General features: G+C 35.8%; 1 protein-coding gene across 1 annotated transcript; it reads left to right on the top strand.

The window, feature by feature from the left end:
- Positions 1-522: 522 nt before the first annotated feature.
- On the top strand, positions 523-10,642 carry LOC311085885 (CD48 antigen-like; the record flags this gene model as incomplete). Its single annotated transcript, XM_084118505.1, has 4 exons — positions 523-574; positions 9,619-9,957; positions 10,118-10,402; positions 10,569-10,642. The coding sequence occupies exons 2-4, from the start codon at positions 9,663-9,665 to the stop codon at positions 10,640-10,642; spliced, it is 654 nt and encodes a 217-aa protein (XP_083974631.1). The 5' UTR covers positions 523-574; positions 9,619-9,662.
- Between the last annotated feature and the right edge of the window lie 6,359 nt (positions 10,643-17,001).

The raw sequence follows: 17,001 nt of genomic DNA, 5'->3' as shown, positions 1-17,001 counted from the left end.
AAACTAAAACGATTTAGTTTGAACAACAAAACATTGTACGTTTTCATCATTTCAGTAACGAATTTGTTGAATCAACTTAGTATGATGCATGAACACTTCCAATAAAAATTTCTCAGTTCATTTTACTGTTTTATGTTTATTTGGAGAACTTTCAGTAAGTTGGCTTTTTTACAGTGTGGAAATTCGCTTCCATAAATTCAGTGGTTCAAATTCGACAGTAAATTCAACATTGACATCCAGGAACTGCAGGAAAAGCAGTAGATTACCGAGCATACTCTCCATCTGCTGTTAGTCGACCTCACCAACAGGAGGTGCAAAAGAGCGTGTTGTTGACGAAGACCAGAGCAACTGTTAGAGCAAGCTATTCATTCATAAAAACTCATTTTCAGACCATGGCGCACAAATGCATTTGCTAACAATGTGGCGCAGGACGTGAAAAAGATAACTGAGTCGGGCTAAACTAGCAAAAAACACTTGTGTTGTGCCTGGCGCTGCGCCAGGTGTATGATAGGGCCCTTAAAGCTGACACAGCAACAACTACATTCAAACACTGTTACCAGCTTAACAGCAAATGGTAGGATTATCTAAGATCTTATTTCATTAGGGAGCATCTTATTAGTGTGGACAGTAATGTAAGGATGAAGCTTTATGCTTTTTTTGTCGTATATTTAGATTTTATGTACTTTGTTTAAACTCTTAGGTTTAAGAAATGATAGTGGTTTTTTTTTCTGTCTTTCTTAAAAAAAAAAACTCTGAGGTGATAATCTCCCAGTAAACAATTACCGTCTTTCACCGTTGAAATATGGTTGAAAATAATTCGGTCCGCCTTGGACTGGTTTACGTGATTTCAACTAAGTAGTTTCGGCCGGACTGTTTGACTACGTGTTTTCAACTGATCATCTAAGATACCACATGTTTTCAATTTATAATCTAAGACAGGATAAGTCTGTTATACCTGTAAAGGATAATGCCCAACGAAGTCCATTAATACATGAAAATGGACACCTCAAAGGGCATTAACCCGCTTATACCATGGTCACTTGCCGAATAACACATTTCTGTCAGGACCACTACCGTCAAATATGATTGACAATTAGCCTACAGTTTGGATTGGCGGTATGGTTCAGTTCTGGGCGAGAACTCCCTGCGCATCCATGCAGCCTAGCATGGATAAGAGCAGGGAGAGCAGCAATAATCCCCCTTGGGGTAAACAGAACAGAACCAACATGAAAATTTGCAAATATATTTAATTCAAGATTTTAAGTACATATTCCTATAGGTAGATGTGGATCAGCTGAGGGTCAGCTGATGCGAGCTTGACTAACGTGACCTGCCAGAACTAACGCTATGCTTGATTTTTAAAACATTAGTTTATTTTAATTAGTTTTAGAATCAAAATCTAAAGTTTTTATAAACAGTAACTTGGTTTCCCTGGTTACGCCTGACGGTTTATTTATTAGGTGTCCTCTATCACTTTTTATTGGACAGCCAATCAGCAATCAGAATCGAGTATTCACCCAGACCATGGTATAAGCTAAAATAACGGAGAAAAACAAACTACAAAACCATGTTCATTATTATCTCAAATAAATTTAAAGAGTTTTACATATTCCATCAAGACGTTGAAGATCGACCTGTTTTCAACGTTGAAAAGTCGTAATTAGACGTTGAAGATTTACGTCTATTCAACGTCTAATAGGCGACATTTGCTAACTGGGCTGTGACTATGTTGTGCTGACTGTTTTGTTCCAGGTGTGTCTGGTGTTTATGCAGATGAAACAGAGACGATATCAGTGATGGAGGGAGATTCTGTCACTTTACACACTAATGTTACTGAAATACAGAGAGATGAACAGATACTGTGGACATTTAGACTTCAAAATTCAGAGACTCGTATCGCTAAAATCTATAAACAGACCATCTCTATATATGATAGTGGTAATAATGAGAGATTCAGAGACAGATTAAAGATAGATGAGAAGACAGGATCTCTGACCATCACAAACATCAACACATTACACTCTGGACTTTATAAATTGATCATCAATGAAGGGGTCAAACACAGGAGTTTCAATATTGCTGTATATGGTGAGTGAACTCATGGGCTGAATCATTTCAAATGTTTTTATTATTAGTTTAAATATATTTAAATTAGAGCATTTATTAGATTATATTAGATGATTATTTATGGATTCAAAGTTAAACGTTTCTGATCGTTGAAAATATTTCATGTTTCTTAGGTCTTTTAACTGTTCCTGTCATCAGTGATTCTCCACAAAAACCTTCAGTGTCAGAAAGATCATCAGAACAGAATTGTTCACTGGTGTGTTCAGTGTTGAATGTGAGTGATGTGACTCTCTCCTGGTACAAAGGAATCAGTGTATTGTCCAGCATCAGTGTGTCTGATCTCAGCATCAGTCTCTCTCTACCTCTGGAGATTCAGTGTCTGGATGATTCATACAGCTGTGTGATCAACAATACCATCAGCAACCAGACCACACATCTGGACAACATCACACAACTCTGCCAACCATGTGAAGGTACGTCAGTATTAGAGGGTTTTCACACTGGACACATTCATTGTCCATAATTGGACTTGTTAATAATGTCACGTTTATCTCTCAAATGTTTTATAGATGTGTGTTCTCACACACATTTGAGCATTTTGACTAATTATGTCCTTTTACATGCATGTGCAGTTTAATCCATTTGAGAGGGTTTCCCAGCACATCCTTTGACGGTTACATTATTACCTATAAATTATATAAATTAATTTGAATATAATTTTCGTTTTGTAGAAAGTAATACAGCGACTGAGTATTGATAGATGGTTGAGTGTTTATCAAACAGACGAGAATTTGCTCTTTTCTTTTATAAAGTAAAGATCTGCTGTTTTCATCTTTGTTGAGACTCTTACAGTAGATTAATGACTGTGTGTGTTTTATCATTGTAGAATCCAGCCAAACTCCAGTTCTCCTTGTATCGCTGTTGTTGCTGTTGTTGCTGGTCTCAGTTTTAGTCGTGTTGTTCTTCTGTCGGCGCAGGAAATACACACAAGCAAAACAAGACGGCAAGTATTACATACAACAGGAAAATTAATATTTTATTGTAAAAGTAGTTCTCAGAAATGCCAACAAAGCCTGTAACCAACATTTCAGTATTATATTTTTTTATATATACATATAAATTATCATTAAACAGCTCAGAATAATGAAGAAGAAGTTGAATATACTGATGGGACATTCATTAAACACAGATCTCAGGATACGGTAAGATACGATTGTTATTCTCTGCACTAAATCTCTTATATGAAAGCTTGCTATTGCTAATCTAGTACAGTTAATTTGTTTGTCTACTTGTTTTTTTATAAACATAATGTTGTATCATTAAACACTCACACATCATACCCATTTTTTTACAAATCTGTATTTAATGGTTCATAATGTGCTTGCTTGTTTTGTTTTGTGAATTGAGTAATGAAATCAGTAAAGTGCATTTCATTACAGGAGGCTGATGATGGACGGCATCAGACGGTGTATTCAGAAGTCGCTTTAAGAAGATGATCATCCAGACTGTATTATCATACAGATCCGTTTATTACTGGACATATATCATGTTGAGGTTTATGTAACAAAGCTCAAAACCTCAAAGTTAAAGTACAAAAGCACTGATTGTTGCTGTTTGTTACAGATGACTGAATTATTAGCATTTCATTTTTAAGCAATTTCTAAAAGAATTTAATCTTTATTAAGAAACAGCACATGTCTGTAGAACACACAACCCATAACTTTTTTCAAGGATTTTCAGAGACACGAACAATGTAAAATGAGATTAAGGGCCCTATCTTGCACCCAGCGCAATTGACTTTGTACACGACGCATGTATCGCGCACAGCGGACTTTCTCTCCACAGACGCACGTCGGTAAACTACGAAATACACTTGCGCTCCCCAGGGCGGTTCAGCGAAAAGAGGAGGCGTGTTCCGGGGCAAACGTTCCCTGGTGCTATTTTGCAGGTTTAGAAAACAATTCCACCACTGACCAGGAAAAACCTAGTCTAAAGTCAGTGGCACGTTGCGCATGTTATTCATGATATTTTAAGGGCTCATGCTTGGCCATAATCAATGTAGCGTGTGCACAACGCACATACACTTTGATTCTCTCATCTACACAGAAGCAGCAGTGTTCATTTTTGCAAATCGTACATTATTACAAGGAAAAATATGAACACACGAGGGAAATCATTGTTGTGTCCATGAAGATGTGAAAAAATAGGCATGCATCTAGCTTACACATTTACCCAAATTATCATACGCCTGTTTAACCGAAGCTAATTTGGGTGTGTTTCTCCATCCCCAACATCACTTCTCTCTCTTTTATGGCCATGACGAGAACGTCGGTCTCCTCGGCTGTGAACCGCTCCTGGCGTGCGCCTGGCAAATCCGCCGTTATAATAGCAATCTGCCATGGAACAAGCGCACCTGCTCTTAAAGGGAATGTGAGATATCGCTCTGATTGGTTTATTTCATGTAACGCCCACACCACGCCTATGAATAATGAAGCTACTTCAGACCAACTCATTTTAGATTTGCGTCGGGCGCAAGAGTCATTTATCCCACCGGTATAATAGCAACAGCGCCCAAGACCCGCCCACAGTTACTTGCGTTTCGTGCTTGATACTTGTGTTGTGTTTCAGATCGTTAAATGGATAGTTCACCCAAAAATGAAAATTCTGTCAGTAATTACTCACCCTCATGTTGTTCCAACCGCGTAAGACCTCCGTTCATCTTCGGAACACAAATTAAGATATTTTTGATGAAATCTGAGCCTTGTCTCACTCCTCCATAGGCTGCTAGGTGGCCCAAACTTGCTGGCCCAGAAAAGTTATTAAAGAGATCGTTAATATAGTCCAAGTGACTCCAGTGGCTCAATCTTAAGTATATCAAGCGACGAGAATACTTTTTGTGCGCAAAAACAAACAAAAATAACGACTTTTTTCTACTATTCATTTCCTTCTCTCTCGACCTCTAGTTGGTTCGCGTAGTGTTTTCGTGTTTTTGCGCAGCGCGTCTGTGTTACACGTCACCACGTAGGCTCACTATTGGCCGACGCTGGTCATGTGTGTGATGCGTGATGACGTGCAACACAGACGCGCTGCGCAAAAACACTACGAGGCCCAGAGAGAAGGAAATGAATAGTAGAATAAAGTCGTTATTTTTGTTTGTTTTTGCGCACAAAAAGTATTCTCGTCGCTTTATAAACTTGAGATTGAGCCACTGTAGCCACTTGGACTATATTAACGATCTCTTTAATAACTTTTCTGGGCCAGCAAGTTTGGGCCACCTAGCAGCCTATGGAGGAGTGAGACAAGGCTCAGATTTCATCAAAAATATCTTAATTTGTGTTCCGAAGATGAACGAAGGTCTTACGCGGTTGGAACAACATGAGGGTGAGTAATTACTGACAGAATTTTCATTTTTGGGTGAACTATCCCTTTAAAATAGGGCCCTAAATGTGTTCAGTCCTGTGTGTGTGTGTTAATGACTCCCTCGTAGTGAAGTAGTGAACTCCTCAGTCAAGATATAGCTAATGTGATAATATTCTGAATGTGACGTTTTTAATCATATGAAGTTTTTATTTTCCTGAAGAAAGGTGTCATAATGTAAAACAGTAAATAGTGCATTTTTTAACAAAACGTTTTTGCAGCTGCTGTCATTATTTATGTTTGTATAATGTGGTCATTTATGGACAGATTATTTGAGTTTTAGCTCAAGTGTTGTTAGCAGATTTGTTCTTTTATACTTGATATTTTAGGCTGTAGGAATGGCAATTGTCTATTTTATGAAGAAATATTATTAAACATTCTCTCTGCACTGACAATGTTTGTCTCTTTATGCCAAAGTAAACCTCAGATGTAGATGTTGAACACGGTGAAATGAAATACATGTTAACTGATTCATGTAAACTTGATTGTTTTCAGCCATATTGGATTATTAATTGATATTGTGGTTGAAGCTGCGTTTCACAGTATGTGGACTGTGTGTCAATGACTTGATGACACCTAGTTCAAAATGTATCTATATATTGTAATCATTATAGATCACAACTTGTAGTAATTGCTTCAATGAGCTCAAAATAATATAGCTAAACACATGATCTCTATTGTTTTAGAAGTGTTCATTTCTGAAATATGGACATTACTTGGACACAGTCACCTCTGATAACAGATCACTCACTCTATAACAGATCAAGAAAGATGCTCTATATTGTGAAAAGCACTATAGAAATAAATGTGGAATTTTGTTTTTTTATTTGTAAGTGAGAAATGGAGAAGAACATTAGAAAGAATCAGATATAAACTGCAGTGTTCGAATGTTTTTTTTTTTTTTTTTTTGGTTATCATGACCAATTAGTCCTGTCATAGATTTAAATTTACATTCAATACTGAATGCTTAATTCCAAGAAGAACATGTGAATGTGACACATTTATTCATGTTAAGTTATTATTTTTCTGAAGAATTATGTTTATTTGATTGTATGTGAGTATAATGACATTAAAGGCTTTCTATTCTATTCTATTCTATTCTATTTTTATTCTATTCTAGGAGTAATCTGCAGGTTGGACATGTCCCCACCACTTTTTGAAACATCTCATGGCACGGATTTTTTCTCCAATTGTTATTGTACATATCATATTATTTTACAGGGGGGTTACTGTTTATGTATTTTAAAGAACATATACTCTTATTCTAAAATATTCTCTCTGATTATGTCATTATGATTTCCCATACCTTATGCTACACTAACAACCAGATGGAGATGATTGACAGGTTGAACATTATCTAATTGGACATAATGTGGTGGGATATAATATTCCACAAACAGGTATGAATAATTTTTTTTCTGACCTTCAAGTTGAAGTTAATAAGCATGTAAACCTATTCATGGAAAGTGTAATAGTTGTAAAAACAAAAATCTTGTTAAATCTCATGGATTAGACCGTAATATTGTACTACAATGAATTAGACAAAACAGGAAGAGTAATAATGAGCTGCAAATTAATTAGTGAATATTATTAGCTCCTGTTGAAGCCACTATAGAATTCAGTGTGAAATCTATTGAGAACTTGTCACATCCAATAACTCATTTCCACCAGCAGAGGTCAGTGTCACATCAGTAATGACCGTCAGGCTTCAGATGTCTTTGGATGTTCAGACTTGCAGGGCACAACCTAACACTTTTTGACTTTATCAGTTTGAGTAAATCAACTTAGGTTCATAGTATTTATTTTTTCCCACATTAATTTCCCACATGTCTTGTAGAATTTATTTTTGTTTCATTAATACAGTGTATACTTTTTTTTTCTTGATTTACCCCGAAAGAATGGAAGTGAAATGTGACAACATGCCCCATAGGTGGAGCACATTAACATGACCATATGACAGCTTAAAATGCAATCTGATCTAATAAAAAAAAATATATATATATATATATATATATAGCCAACAAGACAAACTAAAATATTTTGTCAATAAAATAAAATTATTAACTTTTTCATATAAAATAATGGCTTTTTAAAAAAATTAAAAATATTGTACTTTGAGTTTGACAATGAACACACCAGAAAACACAGCTATACAACATTCAAAACATAATAATTAATAATTTCTGAACATTGACTCTCAGTCTTTATGCACCTTTTCTCATGGTTTTTAAATATAGCCTAATTCATAAAAGTATATAATATAATAGCATATTTCTAATAGGGGCTCATTGTAACGCAGTGTGACAACATGCCCCTCCTGCACAACTGGGATTTAAACCCTGCTGTCTTCTGCTGGTTAGATCAACATTAAAGAACTGTTAAAACTGTTAAATAACAGATGTAAGATTAAAATAATATCAGATTTGTCTCATTGTATAAAAACACTAAAAACTGAGATGAAAAATTAACTTCAGTAAGAAATTTACTGAACTTTTTAATTTTTGCTATGGTTAAATAAGTGAAGTTCACAAACTTAATTTTGTGAGGAGTGAACCCATCTAATCTCTCAATGAACTGTAGATCATATAAGCAGCCGCATATCATGCTCTGGCATCAGCTGTTAGCGTCCCTCCTCCTCCCCAGCTCCACCATCATAATTCAGGCATCTTGCTGCCATACTCCTCATCCCAGCATTAGTAGTCCCACTGAGAGGTCTATCTGTGCTGGAGTTGAAGCTGCTTCCTCAAGCCCCTCCACTGCTGACAGCAAGCCAAGTACGCTTAACCTTATTAGCTTAAAGATTATATGGGCAAATGAACTTGTGAAATGTTCAGTGATATCTTCCAAAGATTTTTAGTTTTTTGGCTCAAATTTTGCTAGTGTTGATATGGCAATTAGTAAATACACTAAGTTTTGTCATGCTGGCACGTGTGGAAAGTTTTAAAGCACGTGTGTTACAACTATAGCCCGGTGTTAGTTTGTGGTTTATTGTGTTGTGTAGAAGTGAAGTTAAAGCACACGAGTTTGTCTGTGTGAGTGTAAAGTCAAGTGTGTGCTTTGTTTTCTCAACCACATAAACCTCATAATGAGAACATCAGTGTGTGAAAGATCCGCTCACAGTTTAAATGGGCTCTTATAGCAGTTTTCTGTTGAAGTTGAGTAAAGTCAGAATGATTTCCTCTCATCTGTGTGTTCTGTTCCTGTTCGGCCTGTGCCGTGAGTAAATAGAAATCACTTTTATAGTTTGTGCACTTTTTTATTACTATATGTAGAGTGTTTACGGATACACAGAGTTTATTTACTAGATCTTCTCTGTATAAATAACATAATTTTGTCTGGAAAACATTTATATGATCTTCAGGAGTGTTTGGTGATACTGACGCAGTGAAGTCAGTGTCAGTGATGGAGATTCTGTCACTCTACACACTGATCTCAGACAGACAGAGAAAGTCAACAGCTGAAGAAACCAGCCCACAATCAATGTGGTGCTAGTTTTAGTTTTTTATGCGTTTTATGCTTCCAGACTGTTTGGGCTATTAATGAATATGATGGTTCATAATTTTGTCAGTTTTTGTCTGTGGATTTTGGGTGGTAAGTTACATTTTTATGGCTTCAATTCTTGTAGTAGCCTATATACTTATACAGTCAGACTATTCCAGTATGTCCAAACAGTTTGACTGGAAACAGGAATGGTTTGGGACTCTGCATTAGTAGCATTTTTAGTAAAGAATCACTGTGATAATGGATTTGGCTGTTTGTCAAGTTAGTCTCTGCTGATACTGACCTGAGGCAGACCCCAAATTTTGTTGTATAATGTTGCATTTTACGCTTCCAAACTGCTTTAGCTGTTAAATAAGATGGTTTACACATTTATCTATTTTTGCTTATGGTTTTTATGTGGTAAGTAATGAATTTAAGTTTATAAACATATTTTTAAATCGACTATTCAATGCCTCGGTAGGATCCGTTACAATGTGTACTGATAGTGTAAAATACCAACACAATCTCATAGGAATTTGTAATCATTTACATTTTTCTACTGTTTTTTTTATTATTATTATTTTTTTATTATTAAACTGAAATATATCTGAGATAAGAATTTGTTATTTATTTTTGTTGACTGTTTTGTTCCAGGTGTGTCTGGTGTTTATACAGATGAAACTGAGACGATATCAGTGATGGAGGGAGATTCTGTCACTTTACACACTGAAGTTACTGAAATACAGAAAGATGATCTGATTCTGTGGACATTTAGACATAAAAATTCAGAAACTCGTATCGCTGAAATCTATAAACAGATCATCTCTATATATGATAGTGGTAATAATGAGAGATTCAGAGACAGATTACAGATAGATGAGAAGACAGGATCTCTGACCATCACAAACATCAACACATTACACTCTGGACTTTATAAACTACAGGTCATCAATAGAGCCGTCAAACACAAGAGTTTCAATATTGCTGTCTATGGTGAGTAAACTGAATAATACACGGTTTTAATTTTAAATCCAATGCAAATCTGATGTTAACTTTTATTTATTATTGATCTATGATGATTGAAGATCTTTACACACGTCAATATCAGTAATCGCTTATTCCTGAAATATGTTTTTATTCATGTTTTTTTAAGGTATGCTGACAGTTCCTGTCATTATCAGAGACTCTTCATCATCGTCCTCATCATCAAATTGTTCACTGGTGTGTTCAGTGTTGAATGTGAGTGATGTGACTCTCTCCTGGTACAAAGGAATCAGTGTATTGTCCAGCATCAGTGTGTCTGATCTCAGCATCAGTCTCTCTCTACCTCTGGAGGTGGAATATCAGGATAAAAACACTTACAGCTGTGTGATCAACAACCCCATCACACACCAGACCACACATCTGGATATCAGTCGACTCTGTCACACGTGTCCAAGTACGTCAGCATTATTAGTCCATTCACTGAACTACCAGTGTCTTTTAATGAAAACATATGAAACACAAATGCGCTAGCTGGTGGCATGTTTGTTATTTTGAGGGGCTGAGTAGTGAAGGGAGGGGTGTGTTTGTTTGTGTAACCAGTCCTACTGACCCGCTCACAGCGGGATTCAAACCATGGTCTCTGGCGTGGGAAGCAGGCGCTCTTAACAAGGAGGCTAAAGACCACAGCTTCTAACATCGGTCGCTAGCGCGCCTCTTGAGATCAGGGGAGTGAGGTTTAAACATACAGCTCTTACTGGCTTATGACAGTTACACTCACCCCCGTAAACCTCACTCCCATCCGGGTCACGGCACCAGGTGTAACTGGTTGTTGTCTGTGTTGTGTGTTTTGTGTAGTTAAACACGGGACAGTAAGCGGCAGTTTCTCTGGATCTTTTATTCCTCTCCTCTCTGTTGCAAAAGAACAATTAAGCAACCTCTTAGTGAATTTCCCTTAATGTTCTCTCTTCCATTCAGTTACAGTGCAAAAGGGGTAAATAAAAAAGGCGCATAAAACATAAATCGAGTAAAGAAAATTTACATTAAACAAGAAAAAAGTATAAAAAGAAAAAAACATACTAGATGCAAGAGAACAAATAAGCAGCCTCTGGGTGAATTGCCCTTAATGTTCTCAATAAAATAAATATGATACACAACATGTGCTCTCATTTCCACATATTTAGCAGGAGACAAAAATTAAAAAAAGGTCAAATGACAAAAAATAATCACACAAGTAAGTAAAATAACATTATACACGTAAATTGAGGTCAAGTATAGACATAAAACCAATAATTACAATAAAGATTAAAGGAGTCATAACCTGCAATTTTCACTTTTCCACGAGAATCAATGTATGTTATGATCGACTAACGATTATACACTGGCCGGGAAGCCGATATTTAAAAGTGAAGCGTTTGTTTACCTCAGGGTAAATAAACCAGCGCGCGTGCACGCGCACTCAAATACGAGATTTTGATTTCAGCTCCCTCTTGACGTCATGAGGTAGTAGGATATACCATATATGGACACCGCAGCAGGAAGTCCCTGCTCCCTTCCCCTCTCCCCCTCATATTCAGTTCAGTCGAGAAAGATGGAGAAACCGAGTGCACACCGGACTTGCTCTGTGGTTGATTGCCATAAAAAACATGTAAATGTGTTTTATCTCCCAAAATCGGACGAAACTATCAGGGACCAGTGGATGAAATTCATTTTTAATGACGCTGTCCCAGCAACACTTTCAACTGGCGTATCGTTATGTGTGTGCGCTTTATTGTATATTATATAACTATGACAACATATCATTGTATTGATTTTTTATAGAATAGATAACGATACATAGATAAATAAAACAAACAGTCAAGTAATAATAAACATAAAGAAAAACAACACGTTACCTGTCTAAAGAAGAAAAATATTGAATGTCTAAATAATGTGAAACAAGGCAAAAACAACACATGATAGTAAACGTCTCATCTCAATAACCACTGTAAGCTGATAAAATAAGTAGACTACATCTCCGTTAATGTAATCGACATTAAATAAAAGGTAAACCTATGTGGGAGAAAATAGCAACAAACGTTTTAGCTCGTTACCGATGTTAATATATGTCTCAGTCAAAATGATTGTCTTTACCATTCAGAGACATCTTGATGTAGACGTCCATCCAACTCTACATCTTCCCTTTCCAGCTCTGGTTCAGAGTCCGGCTCAAACATGTAGGGTTGAATCCCGTAGGTCGCGGCCGAGTCGGGTTCATTCACCACTTGCGCCATGATGTCAGTTTGTAATGATGCTGAAGTTACCTGCGTGTCAACCCCCCTCCTTCCTTCAACCAATCAACGCGCCCCTCATTTGCATTATTAAAATGAGCGTCCACGACAGCCAAAACATCGCATTGATCTCGCGAGACAATAATGCCTTCAGAAATAAGGGTAAAAGTAGGTCTGTGTTTATTTTTTTTCCACTTTTCTTTTTTAGAAGGGCCTGAAAGACTATAATACAGCAGTAGGTATCCAATGTAATACTAGGTTATGACTCCTTTAAATAAAATGATCAGAAACCAAATTAAATTGACCTCTCCCATGCAAAAGGGAAGAGGAGACAGAACAGGAAATTATGTTGGTTCATGACATCACAACAATTAAAGGGGAAAGCACTCAATTTAATCAGGCAGCCAGGTCAGGTATATGTAAATGAACAATTTTGTGTGAAATATGTTTAAAAGTATCATTTTTATACCTGTTAAATTTGGGTGTCGATTTCAAATATCAACAGTGTTTCTCAGAAATGAATTACTGCTAATTTTAAGCTTTAAGAACTCCATTAGATCTTGCATTATTTCATGTTTGTTGATGTGTGGTGAAACTTGTTTACACTGATTTGAGATTTTGCTTTGTTTCTTGCAGAACTCCACCAACATGTACTTGGGATACTGGTGATAACAGCTGTATTTCTGCTACTAGCAGTCAAAATTGTAGTTGTGCTGAAGTTTTGTAGCTGTATATTTAAAAAAATAGCAAAACGTAAAGGCAAGTATTTCTGACAGCTGATACATTTATGGGTGGCTCTTAATTTTACAGTCCTGTTCTGATAGTGTTCAAATGTGATAAAGTCTTATAACCTCCATTTCAAATTCATAAAAGCTTTGTTAATTTTATAAATTGATTTGTATTCAACAGCCAAGACTGAAGAAAAGAATGATTGTGCAAATGCAACCTTAGATCCGGTAAGACCTGTTATTTCAAATTTCTGAAACCTGTAAATGATTTATTTTAACCAGATTGTAAAATGTTTTTCAAATTTGTCCAAAAGTGTTCAGATGGTGCATGTATTTACATGATCATGCATCTTTGATTTTAAATAGATGTTGGAACCTATGTTATTGATTTGTTGAATTCTCTTAGACATTTTATTCCCCATTTTAACATCCTTTGTGCACACTTTTTTTTCTTTCTTTTCTTTTCCTCATCTCTCTGCTTAAATCATGTGCTGTATCAGTACTGGTCTCTCTTGTCTCTCTCTGACTTCCAAATGTGTTTCTTTACTTACAGGGGGCTGATCAGGGCCATGGATAAGAGGAGGGAAACTGTACAGTTTGGCGTGAGAAATACCCATAGGTGAACCCCTCGCAAATGCAAAAGTGAAAGCAAACTCTCTCCATCCCCTTAGGGGGAACACCAAAATGCATTCATATATATATATATATATATATATTTTTCAATCCTGTCCAACTTCATACCAACTCCTAAAACAGTATAATCTTGTCTAAACTTGAGTTGAGCTGGTTTGTGTGTTTAATATTCTTAGTTATTTACACAGTTATGAACTGTGTATGAATTTATGCATTAAACAATGTAACAATAATAAATAAAGCAAGAACAAGTTTTAGCTAAAAATGATCCAGTGAAAGCTTCAATCCAAGCAGGTACTAAGATTTTATACTGCAGTTAATGTGCGTCTTATTTATGCACTTGGAAGAGTGCATCGCAGTTTGTTGTGTATGGGGCTGCATAGAAGGAGACCAGTTAGAATGTTCATGATAACCCCTGCCCATCGTCGAAAGCGCCTACAAAGGGCATGTGAGTGCAGCTAAGCCGCATCTCTCCAGGGGTCTCATTTATAAAACTGTGTGTAGGATCCTTACTAAAAGTGTGCGTGCGCCTGAAAGGCAAAAAATGGCATACGGCAAAAAAATATTCTGATTTATAATACCGTATGTACGCCAGAACCTTTTTAAATCCCAGTCAGAGGAAGATTGTTCACATGCGTCTCCACCCCGAAATAACCATATGGAGCTTACAACGCCTAGTTTTATATGCATAACCTCATCTGCATATCATTTGCATATGCATATTCATCTACGTGATACCATGTTTAATACAAAACATTAGGAAAATATGAGATACGCATGTGCCGTCACATTACATTGACAAAAATCATTTAGTAGCCTATCCTTGCCTTGTTTTTGAATAAATAAATCAAATAGTAGGCTATAAAATACATTTCAGAGAAAGATTTTAGATACTTTACTTAAATTTACAGTATTGAACCGTATTTAATTATCTGATATAATGTTAATTTACTGATCTATTGAACTTTTGTACCATAGTAATACACTGACAACGACCAGTCACAGTGGTGGTGATAATCACATGATGAATTAAAGCTCATCACAAGCAACACTTACACAACAAAGTTAGTATTAATGTATAGAAGCTGCATAGTGTCATTCACACAAACACTAAACACCATCATGGTAACACATTTTAAAAATGCAATAAACATTAATTTAACGACATTAAATGTAACATTAAACCCTAATGTCATAACTGATTAGAAAAAAGAAAAAAACTAAGAAAACTATGAAGAAACATAGTTATTTCAACAAAAATACATCAAATGTACATCAAAAATACATCAAAAGTGCCACGCAGGGAATTGTGGGAATGTCAATTTACGTTTTTTCACTGTAAATTATACAATGACTTGTTAAAAAAAACTGTAAATTTAACGGTATTTTACAGTAAAATTACATTAAATGTACTGTTAGATCTATCACAGTTAACAGTTTTTCACTGTAGCATTTTTACAGTCTTTGACCGTTAAAATCATGATAATTTTTTTACAGGCTGCATAACTCAGTCATGCATGTCTAGACTTGAGTATAGAGCTGGTTTGTGTGCTTAGTTGTTAGTATTATTATACAGCCATCCATGTGATACTCTCCTATTCCAAGAGTCAGGAGTCAGAACAAAAAGCGATAAAGAGAAGTAGTAAGTAGTAATGAGAGCAACAGGCATTTAGTAGTCTGTTGAATATGTGTATTAGCCAAGGGCTCCCTCTGCTGACTGTGAGTGAGATTTACAAGATTCTCAAACACTGGATTTGGCTGGTTATCATGGATCAAGGTCAAGTTAGTCTCTGCTGGTTCTGTACACTGAATCAGCTGTACTGACTGCACAGCCTGAGGATCAAATGCTTATTTCACCATTTATCTTATAATGGTAATCTGAGATTATCTTTATTATTGTCATGTCAGTGTATATGACACACACTGTGTGTGTATTTACACATTAAACGTTGTAATATCACCAGGCAAGAAGATTTTACAAAGAGACATTCACTACTGAATGCTTCCATGCCATTAAGTGATGTTAAATAGTGGGCTGATGTAATGTAATTTCTTTTTCTTTTTCTTTTTACAAAAGTTTTCAGTGTACAGTACTTTACTTTATAACAGTGTTGTAATCAGTATGCTGTGTTTTGCGTATTTGCTGTGAAATAAACATTTCTAAACTTTCACTCTGTATTGATTGTGTTTGTCTCCACTAAACTTATAAGTGGACACACTGAGATGAGATGAGATGAGATGAGGTGGGTAAAGCAGTGTCCTTCATATAGTGCATGTAAGTGCATTCAATTTTAATGAATACAAGCAGTGCTTGTATTCGCGCTGCAACCTTCACTGGAAGGTTTTTCTTTGTATGCAAGAAACACACTTAAGATCCTTGATCACTTCACTTCTGTATTAAAATTATATTATGTATTATTTTAAACCTGCAGTAGGCTATCTGTTGTCTTATCTGTTTTTTTCACATGAAGTTTACGTATTAGACGTTTACAGTTTTAGAAAGTGGAGTGTGTAGTTATTATTATTACAGAGAGATGATCTGAAACTGGACGTTTGGACCTCAAAACACTCGAATAGCTGAAATCATTAGAAGAGACCAAATAAACTATATATTTGTCAGTAATGATGGAAGATTCAGAGACAAACTCCAGATGGACAATCAAACTGGATCTCTGACCATCAGAAACATCAGATCTGAACACACTGGACTTTATGAAACTGACCGTTGTCAGAAGTACAGTAAGAGATTCAGTGTTACTGTCTATGGTGAGTAAACTGTTCAGTCGTAAATGTAATTAGCGTTCAATTCTATACATTCTGTGTTTTAAGTTATTGACTTAATTTCTTTAATAAAAAACAAGTTACTTTCAGACAATGCTTTGCATTATTTTCATTTGAGTTGTTTTGACATTCATTGTTTTTCTGTATGTTTTCCAGCTTATCTGCCCATTCCTGTCATCACCAGTAACTCTTCACATTGTTCTTCATCATCATCATCATCATCTGTTATTATTAGTGTCATTAGTGTGAATTCAGCTCTCTAATCTGAATTCACAGTAGAAGTGGAGAGAAGAACATAAACAACCAGTGCAAGATAACCTGTAAATGCATTGTATGAAAGCCCATATAATTAAAATAAATAAGAAATCATTAGTATATTAAATACTAGTCAGTCAAACAGACAAACTCTGCAACTTCAGCTCTGAGAAATTCATGTACTCCCTCCCTCTATTTCAGTTTCTCCATCTCTCACTTACAAACCACATCCTGACCACAATCAAGAGAAACAGAATCAGTGACAATTACATGTAATTAAAATTAAAACCCCTAGGCTGTTTCAAATAATATTACATTAAATATTTTATGTACAATTAAACCCTATATGCCTATTATGGTAGAGATTATTACAGTGAACTTTAAATTGC

Source organism: Abramis brama, assembly GCF_963993115.1.
Source record: "Abramis brama genome assembly, chromosome: 6".
NCBI lineage: Eukaryota > Metazoa > Chordata > Actinopteri > Cypriniformes > Leuciscidae > Abramis > Abramis brama.
Note: the sequence above shows the minus strand (reverse complement) of the source record. Positions and strands in the feature narration are given on the sequence as shown.